At 37.0% G+C, this 19,200-nt stretch overlaps 1 protein-coding gene across 4 annotated transcripts in view; it reads left to right on the plus strand.

Moving 5' to 3' along the window:
• The window catches only part of adgrb2.S (adhesion G protein-coupled receptor B2 S homeolog), a 267,855-nt gene that overhangs the window by 184,627 nt on the left and 64,028 nt on the right, over window positions 1-19,200 (plus strand). For 3 of the 4 annotated variants that reach the window (XM_041584020.1, XM_018249567.2, XM_041584021.1), the window contains exons 5-8: window positions 6,293-6,457; window positions 7,716-7,880; window positions 9,748-9,849; window positions 11,124-11,230. In XM_041584020.1, coding sequence (XP_041439954.1) covers window positions 6,293-6,457; window positions 7,716-7,880; window positions 9,748-9,849; window positions 11,124-11,230 — 539 coding nt within the window. The remainder of the gene's footprint in view (window positions 1-6,292; window positions 6,458-7,715; window positions 7,881-9,747; window positions 9,850-11,123; window positions 11,231-19,200) is intronic. The other variant, XM_041584022.1, reaches the window with a different exon arrangement.

Below are 19,200 nucleotides of genomic sequence, written 5' to 3' on the forward strand. Positions count from 1 at the left end.
GAGTTCCTGGCTTGGCAAGTTTTGGATGCATAAAAGCAGTGACGTAATTACAAAGGATGCAGACCCTGCGGCTGCAGGGGTCCCAGGAGGCCCCATGAGGCCCTAATTAATGAGCAATTTCAACATATATTTGTAAAACAGGTCAACATCTGGATATGTTGGGGGTCCTAAAATTAATTTGCTGTGGGGCCCATTATCATCTACAGTAGTTTCGCCACTGCATAAAAGCCAGGTTTATGGCGAGACAGAGCCTCTGTAGGCTGCCAGTCCACATAGAGATACCAAAAAAGCCAATCATATCCTTTTAGTGCTACATACAAAATAATAAAGTAACAAATCCAGGGCAATATGCAAAATGGTCTGCTGTGTGCTGCACACATGTTTATTTTCCAGATGAGGTACCTGTGACATTTTTATTAATGTACAATTAGTAAGAAATTGAACAATAATTATGTTCCTGCCAATACATACATTACTCTTAGCTTGGAGGGATCCTCCCTCCAGCATTTCTAAACAAGGCACATTTTTCTCACCCATTCAATCCCTTGGCTGTGATATTTTGATGCAAATGTTCCTTGACGATCAAGCAATTTAACACCGAACCTGCCAGTTACATACATTAGGCTTGCGAGAAGCAAGATGACATTCACATCATTTCCTCAATTATGGGTGTGATCATGTGGCAGTAATGTACCAAGTATTGCATTGTACAAACACGTGCCATCTATTATGTGAGCTTCACCTGAGAACCACTGACTCATATTGACATACCTTGTCCAATACCCTTATTTGTCTAAAAAAGAAAACATATAATGAGAAGCTAGAACACACAGTTTGTTATGTTAAATTAACACATGTATTCATGTATTTATCTGAGGGCTCAGAAAGGAAAGTAGGAGACACCAGATGCCATTTTAATAACAATGTCTTAGGTAATTTGCATTTATTGATACAAATGTATTAGATTGTAAGCTGCACTTGAGTTTGAATAATTCTGTGTTGTTTTATGCAGCCTACAGTTAAAACTGTATGAAAAATAAAGACATTATTCATTATATTAATTGCTTATTAAGTGAGCTGGCAGTTTTGAGGCTGAGAGACCTTGCAGAGTTGGTTGTGTTGTTTGATTATAGTGTAAAAGTCGAAACTTTTGGTATATGAATACGTGGGAGGATGCCTTTGCTCCATATCATGGCTTACAAATTATAGCTGTAGGTATACATGAAAATGATCATTCTGCCTAGGAATCCTGGAGCCTCAATTTCATCTTTATTACTCATGTTGTACACAATCATGCAATAACAGACCAATCAACCAAATACAAGTATGCTGCAATGGACCACTGAATATGTAATATAGCTTAATAAAATTCGATAACAAGGACTTGTTTCTAAAAATGTGTTTTGCTATTAAAAATAAATAAAGTCGGAAATATGTGTATTCATTATGAAATTCTTTACATATCCAGGTGTGAGGTTTCTCGATTTAGTCTCCCTGTGGGTGGTATCTTAGTATTTTCAACCATGAGAAAAAATAAGTGCTTATCTTATATACCCATATGGCTTTAAAACATGGGCTTTCCTGTAGTATAATGACATGGTTCTTTGTAACAGAGTTTGGCAGGGACAGCACCTACTACATGAAAGGCTGGTATATGTGAGAAGTGCATTGTAAGATTGCTATGTTGGGTCAGACATGACTTAAATCTTATTCCCCAGCAGCAGTACCTTCTGTTTCACTATGTACCCAAGCATCTTGCAGCAAGTACAGTTGCTTGACCTATCTCTCCCTCTCATAACTAGAATGCCTCCCATCATATAATGTGGATCTCTTTTGATTATATGTGAAAATTCACCCTCAATCCATGTTCTCCCATATGACTTTCCAAGCCTGCCCACAATAATGTTTGACCTTAATCTGTATATTGTCTCCAAAGGTACTTAAACACATTAATCATGTCAGATTTTGGAATGCTTTCCAAACTGTATCTGGGGCACAGTCTTACATTTGCACGTATAACCGTTCCTGCACTGCACAGACCTACAGTACAGCCAGGTACAGCAGAATGTTACAGCTGACAGTTTTACTAGGAAGGGATAAGCACTTTTGAATACACTCACCTCCTTTTAGTATTACAGGTACCAAGGCATAAATATAGGATTCTTCGGAAAAGGCCCTTCGCAATATAGCAAATATAACAAATTTCTCTCAGCTAGAGCACCACTGAAAAATATTAAAATGTTGCTTTTGTGTGTCTATTAAGGGGATAGGTTGTCACTCTGACAATCACCCTTATACAATAGCTTATTATTTATTGTAACATGTTCATATGCAGCATGTGGACTCATTCTATGTAATCAACTTATACAGTATTTATATCTAGTGTAGCAGTAAATAGACCAGCATGCCCTCGGCCCTTTTGATTTACCAAGGCTTAAAATGAGCAATACCAGAACTTCTGGGCCATTTATTGCGATATGTACAGTAGGCTGAGTGCATATCTGTTCTTCTGGAAACCCCTGGATTTACAGCAGGGTGACTCTTACTGTATGCCAGTGTTTCTATATCTGTAACCTTATTATGAGCTATGTGCCCCAGGAGCAGCCTGAGGATCAATTAGTGTAAGATGTGGGATAAGCGCTTATTTGATATTTTGAATAAAACCACCTGTGTTTCTATACAGCTGGAACAATTTAATAAGCTTAAGGGGTCTGCATTGACAAGCAATTGTAGTGATTTTATCAACAGAATCTGTACAGCAAAGTTTTTATATATATATATATATATATATATATATATATATATATATATATATATATATATATATATATATATATGTATATATATATATATATATATATCCTGTAGTGTTGGACAGCACTCCATTCCAAATTTCTACCTGGGTGCACGGTAAGGAAATTACATGTATACAAAAAACACCAGCAACACCAGGATTTTTTAGTAGGTGAAAAAGTGTTTGCCTGTTATTGCAGTTTACACATGCAATCACTCTTTTTAAGCTACTAAAAAATCCTTGTGTTTCTTGTCTTTTTTTATATGTATGTAAATATATATAGAATAATTTAATAAGCTTAAGGGGTCTGCATTGAAAAGCAATTATAGTGATTTTATCAACATATTTTGTACAGCAAAGTGTATATATATATATATATATACAGATGCAGCCACTTTGGTTTGCCTGTTTGACACAGAATAACTAAACACAGATATCCCACTTATCCCATTTAACACAGACAATTGTGTCACAGCATCCCATCTAATTAAAGCATTCCCCATTGTGAACAATGGTGCTTTGGTATGCTAATGAAAAGGTTAAATGCATTAAATGAGTTAAGATGACTTTAGATAACACAGTTTCTTTAATTAACCTTGAGTCATGACGCATTTAACTCACAAATCCAAGTGGCTTCATCTGCATATATATATATATATATATATATATATATATATATATATATATATATATATATATATATATATATATATATATATATATATATATAAAAAGACCCCTTAAGCTTATTAAATTATTCCAGCTGTGTGTGTATATATATTATTAACATGTATTTATATAGTGCCAACATATTGCGGAGCACTGTTATATACAGTATGTGTGTGTGTAACCTTTTTAAAACCTAAGCAGTTTCGGTTTTGGAATGAGTGCTTATTTTATGTCCTGAAATCACACACACGTTAATGTGTACGGTTACCATGTCATGTGAAAATCAGGGACCTTCTCAAGCTAGGTCTAGTCTAATTGCATTCAATAGAAATCCAATCAATCAGTGAAGCCCAGCAATGAGGAATTAATACAAGTGTTATTTTAAGTCATCAGGTAACCTTATGCAGACAAATTAAACTGGCGAGGGGAGAAGGGATTGAAGAAATTACATAAAGAACCACAATGTAATTTATACAGGTACCTATACAGGTATAGAATCCTTTATCTTCCATAGACTCCATTTTAAACAAAAAAATTACATTTTATAAAATGTGCTTTTTCTCTTTAATAAAACACGACCTTGGACTTGATCCTAACTGATATATAATTAATTCCTATAAAAGGCAAAACAATTACATTGGGTTTATTTAGGGGGTTACTTATTAAAGTCCGAAAGCTCGAACAATTATAGTTTTTTTACTATAAAATCCAAATTTTTCGTGATTTTTACAAGATTTATTATACTCAGAGGATGTAAAAAGTCCAAATCCAAAAATACTCCATCTTCAACTTGTCGAGGTCCTGTAGAAGTCAATTGTCTGCAATGAGTTTCGTATGATAATCAAAACATTTTGGACTTTTCCTGCAACAATTTCATGCAACAATCCAAAAAAGTTGCAGTATCCCTGATTTCTTCCTATTTTTTTAATGATAAATAAGGGTAAATCGTGGATTTTAATTTGGTCTGAGTTTTTTCTATCTAAAAATATGAGAAACACTCAGATTTTGGTAAATAACCCCCTTAATGTTTAAATGATTTTCTAGTAGACCTATATGATTGAGTTCCAAGTTAGAAAGATTCCTTATCCAGAAAACCTCAGGTCCCAAGAATTCTTGATAACAGTTCTCATACCTGTATTGAAAGTAAATAAAAGAAATATACTACCCTACCTTCTACTCATCATTAAAGGTGGATATAAATGCACAAGACTTGTAGGAACTTCATCCAGGGAAATATAATTTGAAACAATTAACTGGAATGAGATGAGATCCTAAAAATAATTTTTGTAGGTACTGTATGTGATCTAGGATCCAGAAACATGGAGCCTGGGGTTTTACCAATTAGGGATCTTTCTGTGATTTGGATCTCCATATCTTAAGTCTGCAAAAAATTATTTCGATATTAAAGGGATACTGTCATGGGAAAAAACATTTTTTTCAAAATGAATCAGTTAATAGTGCTGCTCCAGCAGAATTCTGCACTGAATCCATTTCTCAAAAGAGCAAACAGATTTTTTTATATTCAATTTTGAAATCTGACATGGGGCTAGATATTTTGTCAATTTCCCAGCTGTCCCTGTCATGTGACTTGTGCCTGCACTTTAGGAGAGAAATGCTTTCTGGCAGGCTGCTGTTTTTCCTTCTCAATGTAACTGAATGTGTCTCAGTGAGACATGGCTTTTTACTATTGAGTGTTGTTCTTAGATCTACCAGGCAGCTGTTATCTTGTGTTAGGGAGCTGTTATCTGGTTACCTTCCCATTGTTCTTTTGTTTGGCTTCTGGGGGGGAAAAGGGAGGGGGTGATATCACTCCAACTTGCAGTACAGCAGTAAAGAGTGATTGAAGTTTGTCAGAGCACAAGTCACATGACTGGGGGCAGCTGGGAAATTGACAAAATGTCTAGCCCCATGTCAGATTTCAAAATTGAATATAAAAAAATCTGTTTGCTCTTTTGAGAAATGGATTTCAGTGCAGAATTCTGCTGGAGCAGCACTATTAACTGATTCATTTTGAAATTTTTTTTTTTCCCATGACAGTATCCCTTTAAATAAACCCAACAGGATTGTTTTGCCATTAATATAGATTCATGCAGTTTAGGATCAAGCACAATGTAGTGTATTATTATTATAGAGAAAAGTCAAATCATATTTAAAAATTTGAATTATTTAATAACATTTTAATTATGCTCAAAATGGACCCTGTGGGATATTACCTTCCAGTAATTCGAAGCTTTCTGAAGATAATTCAGATTCTTGGGTTAAGTGTATGACTGACATCGATATAAAACTGGGCCATGGTTCAAATAAGGTCTCCAATGTTACAGCAGGTAAAGAACGAGTAGGATGGGTGCTGTGTTTTTATGTGCTGTCAGATTTTGTGTTTCTATGACTAATTTACAGCCTGTGATCTTGAGTCTCCAGACAATTGTATTCCATCATTTGTATTTGTACACTGAGTTCAGATGAGCAGCGCAAGGCATTGAAATCTGTATGCTTCAGTTAAAGGGGTTAAGAGTCACTGTTCCAGAACTCTGACCTCATCTATCACTGGCTACCTGCATTCTCTTGATGAATTCATCTCATTCTGTTGAAAAGGTTGCTTCCTCCTTTTGTCCTTGTCAAGGCATGTTCCCTCTGAGGTTTTAAGATTTCTGTTCTAAAGGTGTTTTTATGAGGTTGCACTTCAAGAGTGTGATTGTAGCAATAAAAAATGTTTTATTGTTTTTGGTGTTGATGCATGATGCTTTTCCAGACAGAAGGATGGACAGCTGGTTTGGGTGATTAAATAAGTGAACTTTAAAATAGCTTTTTCTTCTCTTTTATTTTCAGTGGAGGGGCAGTGGCTTGAATGGGGATCCTGGGAGAGATGCTCAGTAACATGCTCTAATGGAACCCAGCAGAGAAGTAGAAGGTGTGGTAATACCAGTCAGGCTGGAAGAGACTGCAGAGGACAAGAGACTGAAACAAGAGAGTGCAGTAATCCAGACTGCACAGGTAACATGGGCTCAGAACTCCATCGTGGATCAGGAGGGGATGTGGTTACAAAATGATTTCTTCTAAATTGTTTCTAATGTAGACACATGAATACAATTATTACTTGCACAGAAGGTGATACACAATTGAATGCTTGTACATTTTCCCATGGTGCCATCTATGTTCACACACCAACTTAAAATTTCGATTGCTTACATGCTCTCTGTGCTAACCTCTGTGTCATCCTGTATGGCCTGTATGTCATGGCATAGTGCTATTTAAAATAGATTCTCAGCGCTTTACTCTCTCATTGTGGCAGACTTCTGTGGGATGTGGAAAATTATTTGCTCTATAGGACACTGAAGATTGCACAAGCAAGTCTCTCTAACTACCTGCCTGTTCATTTCCATTAAAAAAGGGCCACTACCTGCTATTACAAATACATCCGAGTCTTGCTAGAGCATGCATCCAAAACTGTGGAGGCTGGCATTACTTCAAGTGCCCTGAAAACAATTATTTAGTACTGTTCAGTGAGCTACAAAAGTTCCCAAAAAGTGGGTTTGTGCAGGTTTCTAATGGAAACATTATTTCAGGTGGATGACAACGAGAGCAGCTAGACTATTCTATTCTTTAGTGAACCATCTCTCTCTAGCCTTTCTCCATTCTGTCTTTTATCTTTCCTCTCCCTCTCTTCCCTCTTACTTATCATGCATCCTCAATTGTATCTGCTTTTTTATTTTCTGAATCTTCCTTTATTGCTCTCCAATCTTTATGTATTCATTCCTGGGTCTCTATTAACTGTCGTTATGCTGCTTTTGAGTTCTCTTTTTCACTATTCTACTTTTCCTTCAACTCTTTACTTCTTTAGATCATTTTGCCCCCCCCCATTTATTGAGGCCTCTGCTGATTTTTCTCTTTATGCACTTTCTGCTCTTCTCCCCCCTGTTTTATCCTGATCTGATAATCCCTTTGATTATCCCATGTTTGCCTTCACATTTGATGCCTCTTCATTTTACTCATGTTTCTCTGGACTTTTCTTTCTTCCTTTTTCATTTTGATTTTATAAATATTCCCCTCATATCAATGTTTGCCCTTATCTGCTATTATTTTCCTTTGTGCTGCTCATTCTAACTTTCATTATGCCTTCTGATGCCCTCTCCCCTTTGTCTTCACATTTTGCTCTCCCCTCTTTATACACGTGCTTTTCCCCTCTTGGTACCTGTCTACCATTTCTTTATACCTTCCTGTACTCCATCTCTTGACCCATCACACACTCTAGCTGATGGAAAATGGGGCCCGTGGAATCATTGGAGCTTGTGCTCCAAAACTTGTGACAGTGGCTGGCAGCGTCGCTACCGGATGTGTCAGGGAACGGGAGTACAAGGATACCCGTGCGAGGGCTCCGGGGACGAGGTCAGGACGTGCAGTGAAAAGAAGTGCCCAGGTACCAGCACAACAATCGATGTGTATGCTGAGCAGAAGCGTCCATCAAATTCAACTCAGCATTGTTCCGTTTTTTGGCCCTATACATATAAAGAAATATATCACACTGCATCTGTGTGTCACCTAGTTTGTTCTTATATCAAGCATGCGTATAGAGCATATGATAACTTGGTGTGGGATGGTCAGTTATAACCCCCAAATGTTTGCCCTATTCAGTCACTGTAAATAAAATGCATGCAGATATGAAGCTGAAAGGTAACCCATTACTTAAGGTTGGCAGGTGTAAAGCACAGGTATCAGTTACACATGTTCTGTGTGTTTATTGCATACCATGCCTTAGTCACATTGATAGGCACTAAGGCATACAGTATGTGTGTAAGAGGTTATTACAATACTCTTTAAATGCTGCAGTTCCATGGCTCAAGGACTCTCTGTATGGCAATACTAAGGATACAGATTTGTGCCTGTTACTGTGCTTAGGGACTTCCAGTCCTTGTTGTTTACATGGACTGAGATAGTTATGTAACAGTTATATAACATCTTGCCTTTGGTAGTGGTACCAGTCCAAGATATAATCCAGGTATGTAGCTATAAGCAAATTGACACCTCAATCCCAGTGTTTCAATTCTAGAAACTCATTGACATATCATTAAAATATATATTTGTGGTTCCACTGCATTGCTCTCATTGAAATACAGGTTTAGTTTGTTGATTTTAACTTGTTTTATAATTAATATATATGTACAATAGACATTCTCTACAGATCATACAGTGCTACTTTTGCAACAACCCCATATCCCTTCATTCAGCAAATTGTCTTCATGTGTTGTTTGGAGTTGCATATAATCCATACACAATCGCTGTTACATAGCGTAGAATTCAGATGGGGAAATTTTAGCACCGAAATCTTACAGATTTTATAGGGTAATATAAAGTAAATGTAAATATGGTTATTTACATCTTTCTTCCATATTGCTTTATACCATGCATTTATTAGGAGATATATGAGTAAATACCATGTAGCAAGTTTTCTTAACAATTTACTTATTGCATACATACCTAGTGTTAGACTTTAACTCCATGCTTGCTTTAACCTCTATAATATGTTAAAGTATTCTGGGATTATGAGTCCAGCAGCAACTGCATTTTTAGGTTGAACAGCGCAGCAAAGTTGAAATCCTTCTTAAGTACCTAATGAAACTGTTGAACCATTCTATCCACATCCTAGCATGGTACCATGATTTGTACTTTAGATGGGAAAGGACTTTTTTTCTGCAGTCTATACTCCCATATATTAGCATCTATGTTCTGCATGCTTGAAGTAATGTACTTTTCAGCAAGTTCAAGAATCATTCTGCATCTGTGTAATATGTGCCACTTACACCACAGTAGACTGGCTTGATACCTTTGTTCTTTATTGCTACACAGATCCTGTTTGCTTACCCACGATCCTACTGAGAGACCTGAATATCCCTTGCACTTCATCCTGTCCTTTCTGCACCTTCTGTCCTCTGTGCTTCACATCTCTCTTCTCTTTCCTCCTTTTTCTCTTTCACACCTTTTTTGTTCTTATTTGTATATTCTTCTCCTCTTTTTTTCATCCTCTCAGCATGCCCACTTATTCTTTGTGGGCTTTAGCTATTGAGCTTACATCCAGTGAATAGCAATGATCATTCTCCAGGAAGGTCACAGCTTGCTGCTTGCACACCTTAAACGTCATCATACCTGTTTTTTACTCAAGGAATGCTAGATTATTATTTCCTCTGTAGAACACTAAGAGCTGCCATGTATAACATTATTCTGAAAATGAGAACTGACCTTGTATTTGCATGTGGCTAGTTCATTTTTCTAATTCCCATTCCTTACAGCATCACATGAGGTGTGTAAAGATGAATATGTCTTGTCTATGTCCTGGAAGAAAGCATCTGTAGGTGAAATTGTTTATAACAAGTGTCCGCCAAATGCCACAGGTTAGTCTGAATTGGTTTTAAATTACATAGTAAATGTTCTTTTATTATTACCACACTTTATCATTCTTCCCAGGCTTTTCTTCCCCCTTCCTCCATCCTTCCTTCTTTAAATTAAAAAACAGGCCGGAACAGTACCAGTCAGTTCAGTACAGGATCAGGAGCCAGGAGCATAGTCAGGATAAACAGGACGGGGTCGAAACCAAAGTCAGGACCCAGAAGAGTGGTCAAACAGGCATGGGTTGGTTCAGGCAGTGATACAGCAACCAGGCAAAGGTCAGGAACAGAATTACACACAGGAACTAACAGGAAATAGACCTACAATGGTTTTATAGCCAGATTAATGACTTACACAGATCACCTTTGGCAAGATTGGCCACAGGTGAAACAAGCCATGCTTACTTGCAATTACAAGGCATAGCCATAGGAGTGAACCAGGGTATTACTGCTCACATAGAACAGTGTAATGCAGACAGCATAGAAACCCATAGAAACAGCAGGTCCCCGGTTCAACTTCTGGCAGGTTGTTATAAACAGCCTTTCTTACACCCTTATCTTTCACACTCCTTCCTTACTTCTTTGTTTTTAACATTCTTTTATAATATCTGCCTTTGTTCCCTTCTACTTTCCTTGTTTCCTTTTTTTATTTCGTTCACCACTCCTTAAAGAGATACTGACACCAGAAAATAACCTTTTTTATTATCCATCATAACATTGTCTTTGAATGCTATTTATAATTTTGCCATAAAAGTATTTGCCTGATGATTTTACATTACTTTTCATGCTACCCTGTTCCTCTATGAGGGGGCTGACATATTTGTGCAGCTGTAGTCCGTTAGCATTAGAAACTCTAACTGACAGGTTAAGAAGGGACAGTCAGGTTGACAAAACAGTCTGGTTTAGGAACATCAAGTAACAATTACTTACAAAAGCAGAACTATCAGCGGAAAACGATCAACATGACCTATAGGTAACTTTTAATGTAGATTAATATTTTGAAAATAAAAATTTTAGTGTCAGTATCACTATAAAATTTTCTCTCTCCTCTCTTTTTTTATTCCTACCATTTCCTTTCCTTTCATTTTTCTTCCCCTACTTATTCCATTTTGTCTTAATTGAACTTGATCTTTGTGAATGTATATATTTTCTATTTTCTAATGTATATGTTATTCTCTGCACTACCTGTTCTATATTTCCTAACTCAAATTCTGTTATAATTTCCCATTATTTATCTCCTCCTTGTTCTTGTTTCAAGCTATGTTCTTTGTATCCCATAGGATCGGCTAGCCGGCGCTGTCTGCTTAGTCCTCAGGGGGTTGCATACTGGAGTTCTCCGAGTTTTGCCCGCTGCATCTCCCACGAGTACAGATACCTTCACATTGAAGTAATTACAAATTCTTCTTTTTGTTCAGTTCTCTCTTATTTCTAATATCCTTTATTTACAATGTGCATATTATAAAGCATGTGCACCATTATATGAATCAATTAATCACTTGCTTGCAGCTTGTATGAAAGACAGATCTGTCATAATATTATAATGTGTACTTTTATGATGATGAACTAAAGAATAACCTATGGCATCCCTACTGTTTTATTGGTTTGCTTTTTGTGACAAGTAAGGATTCTGCAAGTTATTCATTGTGGTAGAATGTCAGTTGTCAGTTCCTGTTTGCAGTACTGTATGTAGCAAGTGGGCTAATCTCTTGGTTTAATAAATAAAGTACTAGGTTTTGACATGTAACAAACACAATCACTTTTAGTGTCAATAGCAGTAGTGTATTTGTTGCCTTTTAAGTTAGCAAATGCTGTGAGTGGAAGTTCTCTGTGGAGGCATGCTAGCAGATTACTTTCTCTTAATTCAATTGTTTACCTGGGAAGATGGGGCTCCCTGATCTGGCACATACCTGGTAATTAAATAAAGTACCTCTAAAAATATACTACTGTGCTGACTTTGTCCTGTGCACCACTATGATACAAAGCACCAGCTGGAAAAAATTCCTCAGCTGTAACTATAATATACCTTCACAACAGAACACTATTGCTTTATTGATTTTTTTTGGGATGTTTCTTTGATTGTGGAAAAAGAGATTCAATTCCCATGCCATAGCAGAAAATGAATTCAATGACTATATATCTAGAGACATAGGACAAACTACTACATTTTCACAAAGTTTAGTGTAGAACTTTTTGGGCTCATTGCAGCAAAATGGTATGGTTACAGAGTACACGAAATCACAAAACAAAAACGGTGGCACCGTGTTAGCCAGTGGCAAAAATAACAATTAAGAACAAACAAACACAAAGTATTTTAATATTGTGTGATACCTATATTGGCTAACAATAAAATAAATTGCAAGCTTTCTGAGCACCAAGTTCCCTTTGTCAGCTGGAAAGGCACAGCATATATACTGTTAATGGGCAATAAATTAGGAAGTTTCAGACAGATGGAGATAAATTAGGATAGATTGTAAATAGTCCAGAGGTCGGGATTTAGTCAGATCACCATAGTATTACATGAAAACTTACCCTAAATAAAGGCTCTGTCTTAATGCGTTAAATAACTCCATACATTTGAATTCATAAATCTTTCTGTCTCGTTCAGTTTTTAAGTTCCCTTTTAGAATTAAGACCTGCATGTCCTGAAGACTGTGATTTTAATTGCAGAAGTGTTGCCCCACTGGTGTATCACATGCTTTGATCTTGATCTTAAGTCAGTGATGGTTCTTCATTGGTTTTGCCCTGTTTGTCTAATGTATATGCCTCCTGTCGAGCACTTAGTGCATGTAATCATGTATACCACATTGGATGAAGCACATGAATAGTAGTCCTCAGACTAGGAACTTGTCTATAAGACAGGCGAGGTAGTTCAGGGTATATTTCCTTTAGTCTGGTATCTGTATGGAGCATGGGTTGGTATTTTTCTGATAATGTTCAGTTGTAGATTGTAGGCAACTACAATAGGAACCCTGTTCTTTTCTGTGTTTTGTTGTATTCTAATCCCCATATGTAATAAAAGGTTTGTCCAGGAGCAGTAACCCATAGCAACCAATCAGCAGGTACCATTTGTTTAAAAGTGTGCATCTTATTGATTGCTATGGGTTATTGCTCCTTGGCAAACTTAGTGCCTTTTATTATAAAACCCCAAAAACTGGGTATTTGAGTTTCTGTGGATTTGATCATCAATAACCTGCGGATTAAATAAAGTACCATAGCACTTCCCATCAGTTGGAGGTATATAGCATCCCCTAATGAGAAGTAGTTGTGTGTCAGTATAAATCTGATCAGTTGTAGAGTTGGTACTGTGGCCAAATGATTTTTTTCTGGGAAGCACTGGAAGGCTGCAATACCATCTTCATGTGGGATGTTGGTATACAGAGACTCCACATCCATGGTTAGTGATGGGCGAATTTATTGCCAGGCGCGAATTCGCTGCAAATTTGCGCGATTCGCCGCCAGCGAATAAATTTGCAAAACGCCCGTGAAAATTCGCCCGAAAAAATTCACCGGCGTCAAAAACGGGCGTCAGCGTGAAAAAAGAGACGCAGGCGCTGTTTCGTGAATTTTTCGCAGTTTCGCAAATTTCGCGCAAAATTCACAAATTCTCCGGTGAAGTGAAACGTCGCAAATTCGCCCATCACTATCCATGGTAATTAAAGATGGTGCCCTAAAAATGTAAGCTCTACCACTTAACAATTCAACACTATAAGTCTATAAATGAAAATTGTCTTTCTTTTCACATCAGCAGACAGAGCAAATTTAGGCGAAACTGCAAGATAAGGTGTGAGTATATGATTTTCCGGACACCAAATACTGAGTCAGATCTTACTTGCATATTTAGATTTAGGAACACAATGTTTCACCAAGGCAGTAATTATATATTATTTACTACTGCAGCTGGATTGTGTAACAATTGCTGGAAATCAACTGAATCCCCGAACAAGTCTTAGATTAGAGACATACAGTACCTTTCCTTGTGTATTGTAGTTGAGTAATTATATAATATAACAAATGGATTTCCTATTCCACAATTGGTATTGATACAGCAGATCTCCTGCTGTGATCTGACTGAATCCCAAACCTCAAGGATCTGGCTGTTTTTGTTGTTTTATTTCCTACAACCTTTCCCCCTTTACTCTGCCCTTTTCTCTCTCTCTCTCTCTCTTTTTTGCTTTTGTTGCTATTCATTTTCTATCTCTATTGTCTATTCTCTTTTAGTGGAACTTTATTTTGATGGTATTTATGAGCCAAGAAACTTTAAAACAAAACATTTCTATGCTTTACTACTTTCTATGTTTTACTCTTTTCTTCTGTCTCTGTCCTAATAATAATGCAAGCGTGATTAGCCAAGAGAAATGACTGAAATGATAACATTTTCACATGTATTCTGCTTTTTATGGTTTTCTCTGTTTATCAGAGCCACTCAGCTACTTTGCAAAGATCCTGAAGGAAAATCTTAATTTCAGTAAAATTGATTTTTTATGAGTTTTGAGTCTAAGAAACCAGTTGATGAAATTTGATGAAGCTAGGGAATGGAAATTGCAATCCAAAATGCTAGAAAGCTGCCAAATTTCTGTTTGATGCCGACTTTAGTTCTAAGCAGCTGACAAAAGTGAATTAACATTGAATGTGCTGTCAGATGTATGATTGTAATATACTTCCTTACTCTTGATGCTGTCAGTCATTGCTTAATATCATTTGCTGTTTTGTAACAATCCTATATCATTCAAGGAAGTTCAAACAAGTGCCCTTTGGCTTTTTTTCTGACATGACTCCTTCATGGTTATAAGCCAGGAATTGAGCTGCAGTTCCCATCACACCCGACCTGGCTGATAGGGTTGATCATTTTAGTTCTAATTCAGGCTAGGGACTCTCATGCTAGGTGGTAGGACAAGACTGAGTTAAGGTCCCAATAGATGCAAAGATTGATTTCAGTGCAATCAGACCAATTTGCCGAATTATTGTGAGGTTAGTGGGAATCAAACGATCGTGCATCTTACGATTTTTCGTCCGACATCTGTCAGAAAATTGATCGCCAGGTTACAACATTTTTATCGGCCCCAGTGCAATCTATATATGTTTGCAGGGCCAAGCAGGCAGCTACCGTCAGTTTTCCTGGCAATATCGCTTGAAATGGTCTTTTTAGTTGACGGACAAATTGTACAGTTAAACTATCGTTTTGAGATACTCGTGCTTTCACTATAACGAAAAGATCTTTTAAAAATCTATGGCCAGCTTCACACTAAAGCTCCCCATACACACGACGATTCTTCTTGCCGAACGACCGATTTTAGGGAAGCCGGCCGATCCTTCGAAATTATCGTGCGGTTAGTGGGATTCAAACGATCGTACATCTTATGATTTTTCGCCCGACATCTGTCAGGAATTTGATCGGCCTGGTCAAAAAATCTTTGTCGGCCCCAGTGCAATCTATCTATGTTTGCAGGGCCAAGCAGGCAGCTCCCCTTTGTTTTCCTGGCAATTTGGTCTTTTCAGTTGATGGTAAATTCCTACGATTGTACAATGGTTCTGAGAAGATCGTGGTCTCACGATCAGGATCTGATCTTTTAAAAATCTCAACATCTATGGCCATCTTAAGTGTTTTGAGTCAGATCTTGGGTGTGATTAAATTAATTCATTTCCAGTTTGCCTGTACAGGCTCCAGGAAACACTAATCTGGCTCTGCTACTTAGGAATAGGTAGAGGACAGATCAGAAAAGCATTTTGTCAATGGAGCACCTTTGCACCACTGTTGAGCTTTTCAGAAGTAGAGCGAGCAGTGCAACATGGTGCTGTTAGCTACTACTACCTTTTACCTTTAGTAAATTAATTTCTACTCACATTAATAATCCCAGATTACTCAAGGTCTCATATCACAGTTGTCTATAAATTACTAGTGTGAAGGAGGCCTTGTACTGCAGACTGGTGTCTCTTACCTTTAACATTGGGTTGTCTAGTGAAAAGAGAAATAAGGTTTAAGATCAGCAGAGGCTCTTCCAAATGTCTGAAAGCTTTTCTTTAAAATTGTTTAGCATCATATATCTCTAATAAAAAAATAGATGTGTTAAAGAGATACTGACACCAGAAATTAAATTATTTTTTACATCTATCATAAAACTGCCTATAATTTTGTCATAAAAGTATTTGCAGATTATTTTACATTACCCATCTGATCCCCCGTGTTCCTCTGTGAGGGTATTGCCATATTTGAGCTTCAATAGTCTGTTAGCATTAGAAATTCTAACTGGCAGGCTGAGGTCAGGTTGGCAAAACAGTCAGGTTTATAAACTTCAAGTAACAATTACAGATCTATTGGTGAAAAACGATCAACATGAGCTATAGGTACATTTTAAATGCAGATTAATATTTTAAAGAATAATTTTTTAGTGTCAGTGTTCAAGTCTATGAACAAATTGTGTAGTGTCAGCACCGATAAAAATACAGGTATGGGATTCCTTATCAGGAAAACACGTTATCAAGAAAGCTCCAAAATACGGGAAGGCCATTCCCAACACAGTCCATTTTAAGCAAACAATTCAATTAAAAGCAAACAATTGCTTTTTTTCTCTGTAATAATTAAACAGTACCTTGTATTTGATGGGAACTAAGATGCATAAATCGCTCTACACATGAGCCCAGGGTATAGGATATGTGCCATATGTTAGGAAAGGTTAGGGGAAGCCGGTTACCCCCAAATAAATTTACGCGCTTTTGCAGCCTATCACCCTGAAAAAAAGAAAAGACACCAGTGTTTTTTGGGACTTAGAACATTTTTCAACTACATTTTGAGGAAGTCCTATCTACTCTATGACACTTCGCCGCAAGAGGTAACGTTCAGTAAAATCCGCATCTTAGTGAATTTGCATAGTTACGAACGTTCGCCAGAGTGCAAATTTGCCTGGCTTTAGGGAGCGAAGTACCGCTAGAGTCTATCTCCTTCACTAGCAAAGTTACGCCAGCGACTGTTAATCGGCGAAGTACTGAAATCATGTCACGCGAATTTTCGCCAGCGTTAGTCACTTCACCTTTAGTAAATTTGCCCCTTAATGTATGAAGCTCCAAATTATGGAAAGGTCCCTTATCCGTAAAAAACCTCAGGTCCAGTTCATTCCCTTTAATAGATCTTATATCAGTATATTAGAAACGCTATCAAATAACCAATGACGCATATTTATAGGAATGATATATGCCAGGGGTGCCCAAAAGGTAGACTGGGATCTACTAGTAGACCTTTAGCTGGTGATCAGTAGATCTCAAGACACTGTCAACCAACAGCTTGTTTAAATCTCCCTCCTGTTTCATTCTTTGCATTCAGATATTTATTATGTTAAGGTTACATAAGAAATAGTTGTTTGTTAAATATAGTAATATACATTTTCCCGTAAATCAATAAGTAATATTTTCCATGGAGCAAAATGCTAACAGTGATACTATGGATGTAGATCATAATGGGACAACATCAATGTATTGTTATCAGCAATATTTATTAATTGTCATGTTTTTCTTGCTTTAACACATTATTGCCATTTGATATGCTATTGCATGCTAATCAGGGCACTGAATAAAGATTACACTAATTATGCTATACTAATATTAGCCTCAACAACTTAAATACAGCCAAATGTCACTGGTACTCACCCAGAGTATAAGTAATTTTTTTTCTTTGGAGCATGGCAGTTGAGTTAACATGTATACAGGTATGAGACCTGTTATCCAAAATGCTTGGGCCTGGGGCTTTCCAGATAGTGGATCTTTCCATAATTTGGATCTTCATAACTTAAGTCTAGTAAGTTATATAAACATTAAATAAACTCAATAGGCTGGTTCTTCTGCCAATAAGGATTAATTATATCTTAGTTTGGATCAAGTACAAGCTTCACTTTTATTATTAAATAAAAAATAAATAAAATGGAGTCTATGGGAGACAGACTTTTCCTAATTCCCAACTTTCTGGATAAAGGGTTTCAGGATAAGGGATTTCATACCTGTAATAGAAGAAAAAAATAGAAGAAAAACCGGCACTCAGAGCTCAATGCATGTGGGCAAAGCCCTGCGTGTTTATTACAACGTTACGTTTCAGGGGCGGGCCCCTTCGTCAGACAGCAAATCACACCACAAAGTGAACCTTTTAAACATAGCTTAATACATATTCATAAATTAACCCACACATGATTGATAACTTAACCCTTAGTTAATACAATTAGCAAATCCATTTGTGGATAATTCATCATCAGTGAAAATACCATACATAAAAAGTTCAAAAAAAGTCCAAATACAGTTCCCAAGACCTTAGACAAATATTGGAAAAACAATGTTTTCGATACAAAAAAATCCTGTGAACAAAGTTAAATAGTATATCAGTATAAACATTAAAAATTCCTTTAATAGAGCTTAAAAACCACTAAAAACATTGTGGCATTCTGCCCAAGCTTGAAACATTATCTTGCCCTTAGCATTATCAAAAAGCTTACTTTTTACCTTGCCTTTGCAACAAACCGATTAAATTTCTCAATATCTGCAAAATAGAGAGGAGAGGCAACATATTAACATTTTTAGATATTTTAAAATAGCACGGGATCTCAGAGATAGCAGGCTAGATTGAATTCCTCATTCAGTCCACTCGGGACCCTTGTCTGCAATGCCCAGATCCAGTGGCATTCCCTTTGTAGTAATAATTTTTTATTATCCTGTTGATTATTTGGGGTAATTTTTTCAAGAATCAACCATCTTAGTTGTGACACCCTGTGACCTTTATCAAAAAAGTGTCTGGCCAAAGCCGTTTCCCTTCTTTTTTTATTGGTTTCATTTACATCCTTTTGGTCCACCGGGGGATGGTAATTGCGTATTGTGCTTTTATGTTCATTCAAGCGTAATTTTTTTGCTCTACTCGTTTGTCCGACGTAAGCGAGTCCACACGGACATTTTATACAGTACACTACAGCCTTAGTGTCGCAAGTGAACCAACCCCTTATACTGATCTTAGAACCCTTAAGGGGATGTGTAACCGTGTCACCTGCAATAATCCCACTGCAGTGTCCACAATTGTGGCAAGGGTGGGTGCCCTGTAATTTGATACTTGTAAGGGTACTTTGTAATGTGGTTCCTTGAACCGCCTTTTGTTTTACCAGGTCCCCAACTGATCGTCCTCTCCTGTATGAAAATAATGGAGGTGTACTGAAAAGATTCCCATATTTTACATCAGCACTTACCTCCCAATATTTCAACACAGTATTCTTAATGATTTTAGAATTAGAACCAAATACAGTGGTGAATGGTATCCTTGCTACCTGCCTTTTTTCCTGTCTCTGTTTATTAAGCATTTCCTTTCTAGAACATTGCAACACCTCATTTTTTACT

The sequence above is a fragment of the Xenopus laevis genome, chromosome 2S (genome assembly GCF_017654675.1).
Source record: "Xenopus laevis strain J_2021 chromosome 2S, Xenopus_laevis_v10.1, whole genome shotgun sequence".
Classification (NCBI taxonomy): Eukaryota; Metazoa; Chordata; class Amphibia; order Anura; family Pipidae; genus Xenopus; species Xenopus laevis.